Source organism: Salmo salar, chromosome 22, assembly GCF_965601325.2.
Source record: "Salmo salar chromosome 22, fSalSal1, whole genome shotgun sequence".
Lineage (NCBI taxonomy): Eukaryota > Metazoa > Chordata > Actinopteri > Salmoniformes > Salmonidae > Salmo > Salmo salar.
The window spans coordinates 32,958,196-32,977,139 of record NC_138312.1 but is presented as its reverse complement, the minus strand read 5'-3'; the positions used below and the strand labels follow the sequence as shown (position 1 = coordinate 32,977,139).

The 18,944-nt window shown below is 42.0% G+C and overlaps 1 protein-coding gene across 4 annotated transcripts in view; it reads left to right on the top strand.

Annotated features, from left to right (window-relative positions):
• LOC106583181 (E3 ubiquitin-protein ligase RAD18) overlaps window positions 1-18,944 on the top strand; it is a 99,752-nt gene that overhangs the window by 73,589 nt on the left and 7,219 nt on the right. For all 4 annotated transcript variants that reach the window (XR_001323457.3, XR_006761306.2, XM_014167080.3 and 1 more), the window contains one exon: window positions 4,251-4,286. Coding sequence is in view for 2 of the 4 variants with exons in the window: in XM_014167080.3 (XP_014022555.1) it covers window positions 4,251-4,286 (36 nt within the window). In the remaining 2 variants the exon portion in view is untranslated. The remainder of the gene's footprint in view (window positions 1-4,250; window positions 4,287-18,944) is intronic.

The window sequence follows — 18,944 nt, the reverse complement described above, 5'->3', positions numbered from 1 at the left end:
GATTCACCATCTTCATCAAATGTTTTCTCCCACCGATGCGATTCGGTCGGCTACACTGACAGATAAGTCACTCGCTTTAGTGGCAAGCCCTGACATCCTAGGAAAGGAAACTTATGAAATCCTTTGGTTTATTTGTCCCGATGTGATACTATGGACATATAACCACGTTGCATGATTTATGAATGGAAAAGGGATATTGGAGATAGACTTTATTCAGATCGTTCGACCCCTTTTATAAACTAGTCAACACTTGCTGTTCAGTTGTCAAAGCATAGTAAATAGGCTACTATGCGCCACGACTCCGTGTGGCTGGCTATGTGAAACACGCAAAAGAAAATAAATGAATGTGCCAGAAAACAATAATTAAGTCATGTATTTCTTCTCATCGTTACCACTTACATTACATGGGACGTGCAATTTCATGAGCATCACTCTTTAAAGAAATTTGACCGCAACCAACCACGGCATGCACACATTGTACCAGGAGGCGAGCCAGACAGCAGACTGCGTTTCCCTGTTATCGCTTGCTTTGTGACTGACAGGTACCTATCCTATCAATTGCTAGAATATACATATAGTTCATTCTAGCGAGAGAGGGCTTTTAAATGAAAAGTAACCTAGTTAATATGAAGTGTAAAAAGTATCCGTCTGAAAATTAGTCTGTAACCGGCTGGTTAGTCGTTAGCAGGTGCTAATGGAAAACACTGGGTTCTAGTGAGATACCCCGGCACTGAATAAGCCTAAACAGTAGGCTAAGACCTGCTCCTTCCAGATTAGCCATCTCATCTATCATTGGTCTCTGCCTGTCTGAGCTGGAGCGTGTACGGTATATAGGAGTCACCTCATAGAGCTGAACAGTGCAATGTTTTACTATAAAAAAATCTTATCTACATCCACTTAGGTGCACCCTGAACAGATTGCATTTGCATTACTTTCTTCTATTGTCCTAGCCTTGACAACTAGCTTTACTTAGTTTGTATCTTTAATTAGATTTTTCCACACACAATTGCAGGAGACACACATGTGCGCCCACACACCTTCCCCTTTGCTATAAGTGGCAACCGTTGAGTTGTCTGTGGAGAGTAATGAGTAAAGCAGACCAACGAAATGGACATCTTATTGGATTGTGGCAGAAACTTTCTACAGTGATTATTCTCCCTTTTAATGCTGCTGCTTTAATTGTTCTATGCAGCTGTGGTGTTTCACTTTGACTAACAGCTGCCTTATATAACTGTTTAGGCTCCATATTGCCCAAGCCTCTTGCTATTTACTACCGTTGACTGTAGCTGGTCTTTTAAGCAGAGAAAAGAAACATCCCCTGTCTGAGCTGAGGGCCGCTGCGGCTAGTCTGCACTGCACCCTGTATGATCTGATCAGCAGATGTAAGACCATCCAATAAAGCTAAAAGGCCACTGGCCTTCTCCAGAGAGCGACTGACGCTCAATTGGCTATAATTGTCATCAGGAATAGTCATGAGCTAAACAAGCCAACGCCAGCAGCCGGTCACATAGTCTGCCCTATGGCACTCTGCATAGGCCTGATGAATTGCTGCTTGATCCTACAGGGGTGTTCAGATAATGCCAAGTAAACTTAAATAAATGTATTCGAACCTAATCTATGGATTTCACATGACTGGGAATACAGATATGCACATGTTGGTCACATATACCTTAAAAAAAAGGTAGGGGCATGGATCAGAAAACCAGTCAGTATCAGGTGTGACCACCATTTTCCTCATGCAGCTTGACACATCTCCTTCGCATAGAGTTGATCAGGCTGTTGATTGTGTCCAGTGGAATGTTGTCCCACTTATCTTCAATAGTTGTGCAAAGTAGCTGGATATTGGTGGAAACTGGAACACGCTGTCGTACATGTCGATCCAGAGCATCCCAAACATGCTCAATAGGTGAGATGTCTGGTGAGGATGCAGGCCGTGGAAGAACTGGGACATTTGCAGCTTCCAGGAATAGTGTACAGATCCTTGCGACATTGGGCCATGCATTATCATGCTGACACATTAGTTGATGACGGCAGATGAATGGCACGACAATGGGCCTCAGGATCACGTCACGTTCAAATTGCCTTCGATGAAATGCAAGTGTGTTCGTTGTCCGTAGCTTATGCCTGCCCATACCATAACCCCACCGCCATCATGGGGAACTCTGTTCACAAGGTTGACATCAGCAAACCGCTCGCCCACACAACGCCATACATGCTGTCTGCCATTTGCCCAGTACAGTTGGAACTGGTATTCATCTGTGAAGAGCACACTTCTCCAGCGTGCCAGGGCCATCAAAGGAGAGTATTTGCCCACAGTGTGGCAAGAAGCAGCGCGGCTTCGCAGGGTCGTGCTTCTTGACACACTGCTCGCTTAACCCGGAAGCCAGCCAATGTGTCGGAGAAAACACCGTACAACTGGAGACCATGTCAGCGTGCATGCGCCCGGCACGCCACAGGAGTTGCTAGAGCGTGATGGGACAAGGACATCCCGGCCGACCAAACCCTCCCATAACCCGGACAACGCTGGGCCAATTGTGCGCTGCCTCATGGGTCACTCTGTCGCAGCCGGCTGTGACACAGTGCGGGATCGAACCCGACTCAGTAGTGGAGCCTCAAGCACTGTGATGCATTGCCTTAGATTGCTGCGCCACTCCGGAGGCCCTTCAAAAAAAAATGAAAAGCTTAAATGTCTTCAGTCAATAAGTATTCAACCCCTTTGTTATGGCAAGCGTAAATAAGTTCAGGAGTACAAATGTGCTTAACAAGTCACATAATAAGTTGCATGGACTCACTCTGTGTGCAATAATAGTGTTTAACATGATTTTTGAATGACTACCTCATCTTTGTACCTCTTACATTCAATTATCTGTAAGGTACCTCAGTCAAGCACTGAATTTCAACCACAAAGACCAGGGAGGTTTTCCAATGCCTTGGAAAGTAGGGCACCAGTTGGTAGATGGGTAAATAAAAAAGTAGACATTGAATATCCGTTTGAGCATAGTGAAGTTATTAATTACACTTTGGATGGTATATCAATACACCCAGTCACTACAAAGATGTAGGAGTGCTTCCTAACTCAGTTGCCAAAGAGGAAGGAAACTGCTCAGGGATTTCTCTGAGGCCAATGGTGACCTTAAAACAGTTAGAGTTTAATGGATGGATCAACAACATTGTAGTTACTCCCCAATACTAACCTAATTGACAGAGTGAAAAGAACGAAGCCTATACAGAATAACATGCATCCTGTTTGCAACAAGGCACTAAAGTAATACTGCAAAAAATGTGGCAAAGCAATCACTTTTTGTTCTGAATACAAAGTGTTATGTTTGGGGAAAACCCAATACAGCACGTTACTGTGTACCACTCTCCATATTTTCAAGCATGGTGGTGGCTGCGTCATGTTATAGGTATGCTTATAATGGTTAAGGACTTGGGAGTTTTTCAGGATAAAAAAATAAATGAAATGGAGCTAAGCACAGGCAAAATCTTAGAGGAAAACTGGTTCAGTCTGCTTTCCACCAGACACTGGGAGATGAATGAATCTTTCAGCAGGACAATAACCTAAAACACAATGCCAATATATACACTGGGGTTGCTTACCAAGAAGACAGTGAATGTTTCTGAGTGGCCGAGTTAGATTTTCAAGTAGATTTAAGTTAAAACTATGTCAAGACCTGAAAATGGTTGTCTAGCAATGATCAGAAAAATATATTTTGTACCTAAACTTTCCTCTTGTTTGCTTAGGATCCAACATTTCCTGAAAGCTGGGTTGACCTTTTATCTTGTTTGTGTGCCCCATGCTGATCTCTGAATCCCATATCATCCCCCAGGTTCAGTCAGCCAAGAATCCTGACTGGTATAAATCCTACAGCTTAGGCCCATTCTTTCCCAGAACCAGAGCTCTGAGTCACCATGTCCTTCAGAGGCATGACTTGTTTAGCAACGTTTTACAGAGGTTTTCCCTGTGGCAGGCTGTATGTGTGATAAATGCTGAGCTAAGAGAAGTGAAAGCCCATGGACATCAGTGACAGATTCAGGAGTGTTATAGTCCTATTCATAGCCTGTTGGTATTGGTGCCAATGACTCTCCCGCTCTCTTTTCTCTCTTTCTCTCTGTCTGTGTGTTACTTTTGTACTGCATTGCTATCAGATGCTGCTGCATTGCTGTTCCAATGAGGTGATGCTCTGCTGGGATGACTGACTGATGCTCTGAGAAGTTTATTAATGGTATGTTCTCCTCTGTTTTTTCAGCTCCGTCTCCGACATCTTCGCTGGCAGATGCTATGAGTAAGTGACTCTGATCTTCAGACAAAGTTAATAACAAAACCTTCACACCAACACACTCCTGATGTTCATCATCATCATAATTATCACCCATGTCAGCTCCTGCCATGTTGCCACTGTTGTCATCTGTTGGAGAAATGCATTCTTCTGCTCAGTTCACTCTGCTGGCTTTTTGTCATTTGGAGTTAGCTGATGCAGGGAAATTACCAATAGCAGGTAATTGTAGGCCTCCTTGTGAAATTACTGAGGCATCTGCCAGGACAGCTGTCTCGCTTGACTTGACACAGATTAATGCTTTTTCCACTACCAAACTGCTACACTTCAATTGTATTTTTTTTTAGTTTATGTACGTCATGTCTTAGCTGTATACTATCGGAAGCTCCTTCCATTTAGCTCAGGGATGGCAACTTTGATTAGGGTGGGGGCCACAAAAAATCTGAACTCATCAAGAGGGGCCAGGTAGGCCGGTTGAGAACAAGTTCTCATTTACAACTGCGACCTGGCCAAGATAGAGCAAAGCAGTGCAACACAAACAACACAGAGGTACACAAGGGATAACAAATGTACAGTCAATAACACAATAGAAAAAGATTAGGGAGGTAAGGCAATAAATAGGCCATAGTGGTGAAATAATTACAATTTAGCAATTAAACACTGAAGTGACAGATGTGCAGAAGATGAATGTGGAAGTAGAGATACTGGGGTGCAAAGCAGAAAAAAAAAAAAATAACAATATGGGGGTGAGGTAGTTGGTGGGCTATTTACAGATGGGCTATGTACACATAGCAGTCAGAGTTGGCCCTAACCTTTTGGGGGACCAAAGTGGAATTTAGGGCAAAACATTTTTGGGATCCCCCAATTGACAGCGCAGAGGAAAAATGTGCGAGTTAATTTCCTGCAATTCTACACATTTTGCCATGGGGTGTAGAGAAAATTGTGCATTTTAACGCCGTTCCGCCTGCGGAACCCCTAGCCAACAGCCAATGGCATCGCACGGCGCGAAATACAAAACCAACTAAAATACCACAATTCAATTTTCTCAAACAATCAACTATTTTACACCATTTTAAAGACAAGACTCTCGTTAATCTAACCACATTGTCCGATTTCAAAAAGGCTTTACAGCGAAAGCAAAACATTAGATTATGTCAGGAGAGTACCCTGCCAAAAATAATCACACTGCCATTTTCAAAGCAAGCATATATGTCACAAAAACCAAAACCACAGCTAAATGCAGCACTAACCTTTGATGATCTTCATCAGATGACACTCCTAGGACATTATGTTATACAATACATGCATGTTTTGTTCAATCAAGTTCATGTTTATATCAAAAACCAGCTTTTTACATTAGCATGTGATGTTCAGAACTAGCATACCCACCGAAAACTTCCGGTGAATTTACTAAATTACTCATGATTAACGTTCACAAAAAACATCATTATTTTAAGAATTATAGATACAGAACTCCTTTATGCAATCGCGGTGTCAGATTTTAAAATAGCTTTTCGGCGAAAGCACATTTAGCAATATTCTGAGTACGTAGCCCGGCCATCATGGCTAGCTAATTTGACACCCACCAAGTTTGGCCCTCACCAAACTCAGATTTACTATAAAAAAAAATGGATTACCTTTGCTGTTCTTCGTCAGAATGCACTCCCAGGACTTCTATTTCAACAACAAATGTTGTTTTGGTTCCAAATAATCCATAGTTATATTGAAATAGCTCCGTTTTGTTCGTGCGTTGAGGTCACTATCCGAAGGGTGACGCGCGAGCGCATTTTGTGACAATGTTTTTTAAATATTCCATTACCGTACTTCGAAGCATGTCAAACGCTGTTTAAAATCAATTTGTATGCTATTTTTCTCGTAGAATAGTGATAATATTCCAACCGGGCGATGTTGTATTCATTCAAAGGCTGAAAGAAAAAAATTGAGTAGTCTCGTGGTGTCACTGTTCTCAGCCTGACCACTCACAAACAGAGCTGCTGTACTTAGCCCAGAGACTGCAGACACCACATTACACTTTCTGGCGCCTTCTGAGAGCCAATGGAAGCCTTAGAAAATGTCACATTACAGCACAGATGCTGTATTTTCGATAGAGATGCTACAGAAGGACAATAAATTGTCAGACAGGGCACTTCCTGTATGGAATCTTCTCAGGTTTTGGCCTGCCATATGAGTTCTGTTATACTCACAGACACCATTCAAACAGTTTTAGAAACTTTAGAGTGTTTTCTATCCAAATCTACTAATTATATGCATATTCTAGTTTCTGGGTAGGAGTAGTAGCCAGATTAAATCGGGTAAGTTTTTTATCCGGCTGTGAAGATACTGCCCCTATCCCAAACAGGTTTTATGGCAAGTTTGCTGCAATTCTACACATTTTGCCATTGAGCGCAGAGAAAATTTTTGGGAACAACAACATAGGACAGACATTTTATTTGCGGTTTTTAATATGATCTCTGAGTGAGAGTGACTAACACAATCAATGGGGGTCCAATGGTCAGGAAATCAACCATGGTTACTACAAGTTTAGATAGCTGGCTAGACTTACTTACCAATCTAAAAAATGTCAGCTGACATGGGAATAATTGATTGACTGACATAACAAGATAAAAACTGCTGGTGCGCAACCAAATTTGTAAATTGTACCTTGTGTATTCTACTATTCTGACTCTCAACAGTAAGTTGACACCCCGACTGAGTTCCTAAAAAATATATATATACACACAGTACCAGTCATAAGTTTGGACACACCTACTCATTCAAGGGTTTTTCTTTATTTTTACTATTTTCAAATCAAATCAAACTTTATTTGTCACATGTGCTGAATACAACAAGTGTAGACCTTACCATGAAATGCTTTCTTACAAGCCCTTAAGCCCTTAACCAACAGTACAGTTCAAGAAAGACCTAAGAAAATATTTACCAAATAAACTAAAGCAAAAAACAATAAAAAGTAACACAATAAAATAACTATAACGAGGCTATATACAGGAGGTACCGGTTCCGAGTCAATGTGCGGGGGTACATGTTAGTCGAGGTAATTTGCACATAGGGGTGACGTGACTATGCATAGATAATAAACAGCGAGTAGCAGCAGTGTACAAAACAAATGGGGGGGTGGGGTCGATGTAAATAGTCCAGTGGCCATTTGATTAATTGTTCAGCAGTCTTATGGCTTGGGGGTAGAAGCAGAGAAAACAGTCTGACTTGGGCAACTGGAGTCTCTGACAATTATTTGGTCTTCCCTCTGACACCGCCAAGTATATTGCTTCTGGATGGCAGGAAGCTTGGCCCCAGTGATGTACTGGGCCGTACGCTCTACCTTCTGTAGCGCCTTACGGTCAGATGCCGAGCAATTGCCATACCAGGCGGTGATGCAACCGGTCAAGATGCTCTCGATGGTGCAGCTGTAGATCTTTTTGAGGATCTGAGGACCATGCCAAATCTTTTCAGTCTCCTGAGGTTGTTGTCCTGGCACAACAATGCCAGGTCTCTGACCTCTTCCTTATAGGCTGTCTCATCGTTGTCAGTGATCAGGCCTACCACTGTTGTGTCGTCAGCAAACTTTTTTATTTGATTTTATTTCACCTTTATTTAACCAGGTAGGCCAGTTGAGAACAAGTTCTCATTTACAATTGCGTCCTGGCCAAGATAAAGCAAAGCAGTGTGACAAAAACAACAACACAGAGTTACACATGGAATAAACAAACGTACACTCAATAACACAATAGAAAAAGTCTATATACAGTGTGTGTAAATGGCGTGAGGAGGTAAGGCAATAAATAGGCCATAGTAGCGAAGTAATTACAATTTAGCAAATTAACACAGTAGTGATAGATGCGCAGATGATGATGTGCAAGTAGAAATACTGGTGTGCAAAAAAGTAAATAAAAACTATGGGGATGCGGTAGGTAGATTGGATGGGCTATTTACAGATGGGCTGTGTACAGCTGCAGTGATCGGTAAGCTGCTCAGATAGCTGATGCTTAAAGTTAGTGAGGGAGATATGTCTCCAACTTCAGCGATTTTTGCAATTCGTTCCAGTCATTGGCAGCAGAGAACTGGAAGGAAAGGCGGCCAAAGGATGTGTTGGCTTTGGGGATGACGAGAGAGATATACCTGCTGGAGCGCATGCTACGGGTGGGTGTTGTTAGGGTGACCAGTGAGCTAAGGCAGAGCTTTACCTAGCAAAGACTTATAGATGACCTGGAGCCAGTGGGTCTGACGATGAATATGTAGCGAGGGCCAGCCGATGAGAGCATGCAGGTCGCAACTTAATGATGCTGTTGGAGTCGTGTTTGGCCACGCAGTCGTGGGTGAACAGGGAGTACAGGAGAGGACTAAGTACACACCACTGAGGGGTCCCAGTGTTGAGGAACAGTGTGGCAGACATGTTGCTGCCTACACTTACCACCTGGGGGTGGCCCATCAGGAAGTCCAGGATCCAGTTTCAGAAGGAGATGTTTAGTCCCAGGGTCCTTAGCTTACTGGTGGGCTTCGTGGGCACTATGGTGTTGAACGCTGAGCTGTAGTCAATGAACAGCTTCTCACATAGGTGTTCCTTTTGTCCAGGTGGGAAAGGGCAGTGTGGAGTGCGATTGAGATTGCGTCATCTGTGGCTCTGTTGGGGCGGTATGTGAATTGGAGTGGGTCTAGGGTATCCGGAAGGATGCTGTTGATGTGAGCCATGACCAGCCTTTCAAAGCACTTCATGGCTACCTATGTGAGTGCTATGGGCCGGTAATCATTTAGACAGGTTACCTTTGCTTCCTTGGGCACAGGGACTATGGTGGTCTGCTTGAAACATGTAGGTATTACAGACTTGGTCAGGGAGAGTTTGAAAATGTCAGTGAAGACACTTGCCAGTTGGTCCGTGCATGCTTTGAGAAGAACAGCTTGTGTTCTCGTGCATGCTTCAGTGTTGTTTGCCTCGAAGCGAGCATAAAAGGCATTTAGCTCATCTAGTAGGCTCGCGTCTGGGTTTCCCTTTGTAGTCCGCAATAGTTTTCAAGTTCTGCCACATCCAACGAGCGTCAGAGCCGATGTAATAGGATTCAATCTTAATCCTGTATTGACGCTTTGCTTGTTGGATGGTTCGTCTGAGGTCATAGCGGGATTTCTTATTAGCGTCCGGATTAGTGTCCCGCTCCTTGAAAGCAGCAGCTCTAACCTTTAGCTCGATGCGGATGTTGCCTGTAATCCATGTTCATGGTTGGGATATGTACGTATGGTCACTGTGGGGACGACGTCGTCGATACACTTATTGATGAAGCCGGTGACTGAGGTGGTATACTCCTCAATGCCATTGGATGAATCCCGGAACATATTCCAGTCTGTGCTAGCAAAACAGTCCTGTAGCGTAGCATCTGCGTCATCTGACCACTTCCATTTTGAGCGAGTCACTGCTACTTCCTGCTTTAGTTTTTGCTTGTAAGCAGTAATCGGGAGGATAGAATTATGGTCAGATTTGCCAAATGGAGGGCGGTGGAGAGCTTTGTATATATGTCTGTGTGTGGAGTAAAGGTGGTCTAGAGTTTTTTTCCGTCTGGTTGCACATGTGATATGATGGTAGAAATGAGGTAAAACCGATTTAAGTTTGCCTGCATGAAAGTCCCCAGCCACTAGGAGTGCCGCTACTGGATGAGCATTTTCTTGTTTGCTTATGGCCTTACAAAGTTGGTTGAGTGTGGTCTTAGTGCCAGCATCGTTTTGTGGTGGAAAATAGATGTCTACGAATAATATAGATGAGAACTCTCTTGGTAGATAGTGTGATCTTATTCTACATTGTAGAATAATAGTGAAGACATCAAAACTATGAAATAATAAATATGGAATCATTTAGTAACCGTAAAAGTGTTAAGCAAATCAAAATATATTTTAGATTCTCCAAAGTAGCCACATTTGACCTTGTTGACAGCTTTGCACACTCTTCGTATTCTCTCAACCAGCTTCACCTGGAATACTTTTCCAACACTCTTGAAGGAGTTCCCGCATATGCTGAGCACTTGTTGGCTGCTTTTCCTTCACTCTGCAGTCCAACTCATCCCAAACCATCTCAATTGAGTTGAGGTCGGGTGATTGTGGAGGCCAGGTCATCTGATGTAGCACTCCATCACTCTCCTTCGTCAAATAACCCTTACACAGCCTGGAGGTGTGTTGGGTCATTGTCCTGTTGAAAAACAAATGAAAGTCCCACTAAGCGCAAACCAGATGGGATGGCATATCGCTGCAGAATGCTGCGGTAGCCATGCTGGTGAAGTGTGCCTTGAATTCTGAGTAAATCAGACAGTGTCATCATCAAAGCACCATCACACCTCCTCCTCCATGCTTCTCGGTGGGAACCACACATGCGGAGATCATCCTTTCACCTAGTCTGCGTCTCACAAAGACATGGCGGTTGGAACCAAAAATCTCACATTTGGACTCATCAGACCAAAGGACAGATTTCCACCGGTCTATTGCTTGTGTTTCTTGGCCCAAGCAAGTCTCTTCTTGTTATTGGTGTCCTTTAGTAGTGGTTTCTTTGCAGCAGTCAACCACGAAGGCCTGGTTCACAGAGTCCCTGAACAGTTTCTGAAATTTCTGAGGCTGGTAAATCTGAGCTTATCTTCAGCAGCAGAGGTAACTCTGGGTCTTCTTTTCCTGTGGCGATCCTCATGAGAGCCAGTTTTATCATAGTGCTTGATGGTTTTTGCGACTGCACTTTAAGAAACTTTAAAAGTTCTTGAAATGTTCAACATTGACTGACCTTCATGTCTTAAAGTAATGATGGACTGTCGTTTCTCTTTGCATATTTGAGCTGTTCTTGCCATAATATGGACTTGGTCTTTTACCAAATAGGGCTATCTTCTGTATACCACCCCTACCTTGTCACAACACAACTGATCTGCTCAAACGCATTAAGAAGGAAAGAAATTCCACAAATTAACTTTTAACAAGTCACACCTGTTAATTGAAATGCATTCCAGGGGACTACCTCATGAAGCTGGTTGAGAGAATGCAAGAGTGTGCAAGCTGTCATCAAGGCAAAGGGTGGCTACTTTGAAGAACCTCAAATATAAAATATGTTTGATTTGTTTAACACTCTTTTGGTTACTACATGATTCCATATGTGTTACTTCATAGTTTTGATGTCTTCACTGTTATTGTAGAAAACAGTTAAAATAAAGAAAAACCCTTGAATGAGTAAACTTTTGACTGGTACTGTATATTATTATGCTCACTCAGCTGTGAGATCTGGTGGGACTATTCTAGCCAATGAATAGGCAAATACACATATGAACAACAGGCCATGGAGAGAGAGGACTCATCTATGTATCTGTGCCATTATAGCTTCTGTGACCACATTGGCAGCGCAATTAAGGCTATCTCCATTTTAAAGTAGTACATTTTGTTCTTCATTGCTCCAAACTTATAGGAATCCACACTTTGTTGACTACTTGTCCATGTCCAATGTCCATGATGTAATGTGTTATGTCAATGATATGTCCTATCTATCTCAATGACAACAGGCACAACTCCGATAAAGTCATTTTTTTTAAGTTGCCGAAATGCCACGTGTCCAATTTATATCAGTGCATTCGTAGTAACCTAGCCATTACGAAACTTCTGTTCGATCAAGTAAGCCCCACGTAGTAAATTAGCCATAACAGTTTTTGATGACCAAATTCAACACTCATTGACCCCATACAAAAATCCCTCATTTTATGCGTTTATTTTCTAACTCTGACCAATGGTAACAAAGTAAACCTTGAAGTTGGAGGTTTTAGAATCTCCCTCTGATGGCCAAGTTGGCCTGTTTTAACAAATGCAATTGGATGGTGGCTCTACAGTGTAAGATCTCTCATAGGTTGATTCGTTATTCTGTTACCGGATATAATCAAGGTGCTTAGCTAATCCTACTTAGCATAGTATCTAATTGTTCCAGGTTTGCTTATGAGAAAAGCTAGCGGCTAGCCATTTTAGACCAAAGTTCTAAGCTTCTGGTCTAAGCAAAAGTTTGAGTAAGGACCAGTAGAGTTTTTTTTTATAAATCTTTACATTTTTGTCATTTAGCAGGTGCTCTTCTCAAGGGCGACATACAGTAGTGAGTGCCTACATTTTTCAAACTTTTTCATACTGGTCCCACGTAGGAATCGAACCCACAAACCTGGCGTTACAAGCGCCATGCTCTACCATTCAACAGATGTAGTTGGCCATCAGTGCCTTTTTTCTACAGTTAGTTTTATCAAGTTTCAGGAAAGTCTATCCTGGGGAGAAGTCAGATGTCAATTTGATCCGCATCAGTCTCGGTGTGGCCTCCTGAGTGGCGCAGTGGTCTAAGGCACTGCATCGCTGTATTGCAGCATCACTACAGCCTGGGGGTTTGATCCCATAGGGCGGCGCACAATTGGCCCAGCGTCGTCCGGGTTAGGGGAGGGTTTGGCCGGGGGGGGGGCTTTACTTGGCTCATCGCGCTCTAGCGACTCCTTGTGGTGGGCCAGGTGCCTGCTGGCTGACCTCGGTCATCAGTTGAACTGTGTTTCCTCCAGCACATTCGTGCAGCTGGCTTCCGGGTTAAGCGAGCAGGTGTTAGGAAGCGCGGCTTGGTGGGTCATGTTTCAAAGGACGCATGACTTGACCTTCATCTCTCCCGAGCCCGTTGAGGAGTTGCAGCAATGAGACAAGATCGTAATCACAAAATTGGGGAGTAAAAGGGGGTAAAAAAAATTGCCATTAAAATGTAGCTGTCCACTTCTCACACTCAGATTTGAGTGTGTGTATCTGTGTAGACAACTTTTTTCACCGAACAAAAGTGTGGGGTTGATGTTCCTTAAAAGGCTTAGTGGATTAAATTTCAGCAGGTCTTTGTATGCAACTAAAATGTGTATGTGGTACGGTTCTGCATCCAACTCTGAACACATGCAAAGCCACCCCTACATTCATCTCAGCCATACTGACAGCAGCCTTAAATGAGGCACATTTGCACAACTTCATTGAGAGAGAGAGAGAGAGAGAGAGAGAGAGAGAGAGAGAGTGTGTGTGTGTACATGTTTTCCTACCTTATCAGTCACCATAATGTTCTGCGTGTGTGTCTGTAGCTAGGTTTCCATGAAATTGGTGACAGATTTTCATGCAAATATTCTAAAATCTTCATAAAGAAAATATGTGCATTTTCTAAATTAGCTAGCATACAAACAACTTAAAACTGCACACCTCTGAGAACAAGCCATCTCGACCAGTTTACAGCTAATTATGCTGGTTAGCTAGATAAATCAAGGATGAGGGGGGTGTGAGAGAAACATCTGCATGAGCTATAGCCATCGACACAGACGTGCTGTAATTATTGACTGGGAAAATGTTTACAACATGACGTCACAATCACAACACAAGCAGAACAATTGGGAACTATTTCAAGCTGGGAAGATTTTTACATGACACCCTGCTCATCTTTCTCTCGCATAGCTGGTAGCCTAGGCCTAAGCTATGACTGCCTCACCGCTCACATAATGGAATTCGCAACACAATTCAACACAAAAAGTTCCTGGTTTTGTATAAAATAATTTTTTTAAATCTTGATTTTTAAAGGTTTCCGACCCTCAAAAAAAAAGACTTAACTTGTTATGGATAGGGGGCAGTATTTTCACGGCCGGATAAAAAACGTACCCGATTTAATCTGGTTATTACTCCTGCCCAGAAACTAGAATATGCAGATAATTATTAGCTTTGGATAGAAAACACTCCAAAGTTTCTAAAACTGTTTGAATGGTGTCTGTGAGTATAACATAACTCAAATGGCAGGTCAAAACCTGAGAAGATTCTGTACAGGAAGTACCCTGTCTGACCATTTCTTGGCCTTCTTTGCCATCTCTATCCAAAACAAAGGATCTCTGCTGTAACGTGACACTTTCTACTGCTCCCATAGGCTCTCAGAAGGTGGCAGAACGTTGAATGATGACTTTGCAGTCTGGCTGAAAAACAGTAGCGCATTTGGTAAGTGGTCGATCTGAGAACAATGAGACGGGGGCGCGCGTGCACGAGACGACTCCATGTTTACATTTTCAGTCTTTGAACGAAAACAACGACTCCCGGTCGGAATATTATTGCTATTTTACGAGAAAAATCGCATAAAAATTGATTTTAACCTCTTACATCTAGACGTTCCGCTAGCGGAACACCTGCTCCAATATCCAATGATAGGCGTGGCGTGAAATACAAACTCCTCGAAAATCCGAAAACTTCAATTTTTCAAACATATGACTATTTTACACCATTTTAAAGACAAGACTCTCCTTTATCTAACCACACTGTCCGATTTCAAAAAGGCTTTACAGCGAAAGCAAAACATTAGATTATGTCAGCAGAGTACCCAGCCAGAAATAATCAGACACCCATTTTTCAAGCTAGCATATAATGTCACAAAAAACAAAACCACAGCTAAATGCAGCACTAACCTTTGATGATCTTCATCAGATGACACTCCTAGGACATTATGTTATACAATACATGCATGTTTTGTTCAATCAAGTTCATATTTATATCAAAAACCAGCTTTTTACATTAGCATGTGACGTTCAGAACTAGCATACCCACCGAACACTTCCGGTGAATTTACTAAATTACTCACGATAAACGTTCACAAAAAAACATAACAATTATTTTAAGAATTATAGATACAGAACTCCTTTATGCAATCGCGGTGTCCGATTTTAAAATAGCTTTTCGGTGAAAGCACATTTTGCAATATTCTGAGTAGATAGCCCGGCCATCATGGCTAGCTATTTTGACACCCACCAAGTTTGGTACTCACGAAACTCAGATTTACTATAAGAAAAATTGGATTACCTTTGCTGTTCTTCGTCAGAATCCACTCCCAGGACTTCCACTTCATCACCCAATGTTGTTTTGGTTCCAAATAATCCATAGTTATATCCAAATAGCGGTGTTTTGTTGTGCGTTCAAGACACTATCCGAAGGGTAACGAAGGGTGACGCGCCCGGCGCGTATCATGACAAAAAAATATATAAATATTCCATTACCGTACTTCGAAGCATGTCAAACGCTGTTTGTACGGTAATGGAATATTTTGACATTTTTTTGTCACGATACGCGCCGGGCGCGTCACCCTTCGTTACCCTTCGGATAGTGTCTTGAACGCACAACAAAACGCCGCTATTTGGATATAACTATGGATTATTTGGAACCAAAACAACATTGGGTGATGAAGTAGAAGTCCTGGGAGTGCATTCTGACTCTTGATGGCAAGTACAAATGGCAAGTCTAAATGTGCAATGAAGGCAAATTGAATGTGCAAGGAGGCATGCAACTGAAATGCAGGGATAGCAGCAATGAGGTTACCGAGGTAGACATGTACATGTACAACTGAATAATGTCCTTAATCAGACTTTGCAAAGCAATGTCAGAGTCCAGTAGTACCGTGAATCAAATTAAATCAAAGTTTATGTGTCACGTGCGCCGAATACAACAGGTGTAGACCTTACAGTGAAATGCTTACTTACAGTCTCTAACCAATAGTGCAAAAAGGGTATTAGGAGAACAATAGGTAAGTAAAGAAATAAAACAACAGTAAAAAGACAGGCTATATACAGTAGCGAGGCTATAAAAGTAGCGAGGCTACATACAGACACTGGTTAGTCAGGCTGATTGAGGTAGTATGTACATGTAGATATGGTTAAAGTGACTATGCATATATGATGAACAGAGAGTAGCAGTAGCATAAAGGAGGGGTTGGCGGGTTGTGGGTGGCGGGACACAATGCAGATAGCCCGGTTAGCCAATGTGCGGGAGCACTGGTTGGTCGGCCCAATTGAGGTAGTATGTACGTGAATGTATAGTTAACCTGTATCATTTTATACTAATACAATTGCTCATAGAAAAATATTTTGTTTAACAAGTAATCATTTCTTTTCTCAAAATGGTAGGGGTCAAAATTATTGACACCCCTGTTTTGACTGAGATAGCCATTTCAAAATGTACATTTTGTGGCCAATTAATCATTTCTTTGTGGATTTTGATGTGTGCTTGGAGTTATTGTCTTGCTGGAAGGCAAACAGGTTGAAAAACAGAAGCATATGCAGAAAGGTACCGCATACCTATTGTAAAATATGGTGGTGGATCATTGCTGTTATTGCACTATTTTGCTTACATTGGTCATGGGGCTATTGTTAAGGTCAACGGCATTGTGAACTTTACCAATTACCAGGACAATTTAGCCAAAAACCTGGTTGCCTCTGCCAGAAGGCTGATACTTGGCTGCAAGTGGATCTTCCTGCAATACAATAACCCCAAGTACTAATCAGAATCCACAGAAAAATGGTTAACCTGTTAGGGCTAGGGGGCAGTATTGACACGGCTGGATAAAAAACATACCCGATTTAATCTGGTTACCACTCCTACCCAGTAACTAGAATATGCATATACTTATTACATATGGATAGAAAACACCCTAAATTTTCTAAAACTGTTTGAAAGGTGTCTGTGAGTATAACAGAACTCAAATGGCAGGTCAAAACCTGAGAGATTCCTTTACAGGAAGTGGCCTGTCTGACCATTTCTTGAACTTCTTTTCCATCTCTATCATTTACTAAGGATCTCTGCTCTAACGTGACACTTCCCACGTCGTCCATAGGCGCTCAGAGCCCGGGAAAAAACAGAATGTCGTCATTCCAGCCCCAGGCTGAAACACATTATCGCCTTTCTCAAGTGGCCGATCAAGGGACACTGGGCTTAGGCGCGTGACCCGACCACCCCCGCCATTGGGATTTTTTCCTCTGTTTGCCGAAAAGGAGATTCCCTGTCGGAATATTATCGCTTTTCTACGAGAAAAATTGCGTAAAAATGGATTTTAAACAGCGGTTGACATGCTTCGAAGTACGGTAATGGAATATTTAGAATTTTATTGTCACGAATTGCACCATGCGCGGGACACTTCTTTACTATTTCGGATAGTGTCTGGAACGCACGAACAAAACGCCGCTATTCGGATATAACGATGGATTATTTTGGACCAAACCAACATTTGTTATTGAAGTAGCAGTCCTGGGTGTGCATTCTGACGAAGACAACAAAAGGTAATCAAACTTTTATAATAGTAAATATGATTATGGTGAGTGCTAAACTTGCCGGGTGTCTAAATAGCGAGCCCGTGATGCCTGGGCTATGTACTTAGAATATTGCAAAATGTGCTTTCACCAAAAAGCTATTTTAAAATCGGACATATCGAGTGCATAGAGGAGGTCTGTATCTATAATTCTTAAAATAATTGTTATGCTTTTTGTGAACGTTTATCGTGAGTAATTTAGTAAAATGTTAGCGAATTCCCCGGAAGTTTGCGGGGGGTATGCTAGTTCTGAACGTCACATGCTAATGTAAAAAGCTGGTTTTTGATATAAATATGAACTTGATTGAACAAAACATGCATGTATTGTATAACATAATGTCCTAGGGTTGTCATCTGATGAAGATCATCAAAGGTGAGTGCTGCATTTAGCTGTCTTCTGGGTTTTGGTGACATTATATGCTGGCTTGAAAAATGGGTGTCTGATTATTTCTGGCTTGGTACTCTGCTGACATAATCTAATGTTTTGCTTTCGTTGTAAAGCCTTTTTGAAATCGGACAGTGTGGTTAGATTAACGAGAGTCTTATCTTTAAATGGCTGTAAAATAGTCATATGTTTGAGAAATTGAAGTAATAGGATTTTTAAGGTTTTGAAAATCGCGCCACAGGCTGCCAGTGGCTGTTACGTAGGTGGGACGCAAGCGTCCCACCTAGCCCATAGAGGTTAATTGACCATAAAATCAACATTTTGCAATGGTCATCTTAGCCTCCGGACCTGTGGTTTGAATTGAAGGCAGTTCATACGAGTAGATGAAGAATATCAAGGATCTGGAAAGATTCTGTAAGGAGGAATGGTCTAAGATCCCTCCCAAGGTGTTTTCCAATCTCATAAAACTTTTTAGAAAAGGTTATTGAAAAACAGTATTGAAAACAGAGATGCCAATAATTTTGACCCCATCTTTTTGAGATTTGTTTTATTACTTGCTAAGCAAAATATATTTCCCTGAGCATTTGTATTAGTATAAAATAATATTATTTCCTCATTTCTTTGAGCATACAATATAGATCAGTATTTGTATTTATTTTTGGTCATCTTTATTAAATGGTGCCAATAATTATGGACCTGACTGTATTTCGGGTGTGATCCCTAGGACCTGGAAGGCTCCTCATGTGCTCCCTCTCCTCAAGGTGGTGCCGCTCTGACATTAATAATTATCACCCGATCTCTAAACTGTCTTGCTTAGCGAAAAATGTTGAATCTTTAATAAACACTCAGCCACAGCTTAGTGTCCATCGGTCTGGTTTCAGGCCATTCATAGCACTATGTCTGCTGCTTCTTTGGTGATAAATGACATTGTAAATTGCCTGGGTCAGGCAGACTGCAATTGGTTTTAAAACTACCTGACAGACAGGACACAATGTGTTTCTTCTGATGGTGTTAAATCAGGATTCCTTGATATTATGAAAAGTTGTCTCCCAATGGTCGATGTTGGGCCCTGTACTTTTTCTATCTATATAACAATTTTTCTTTTTCAGTAAGAAATTGTAAACTCCCCTTGTATGCGGATGATACTTTAGTGCATTCTGTTGGCCCT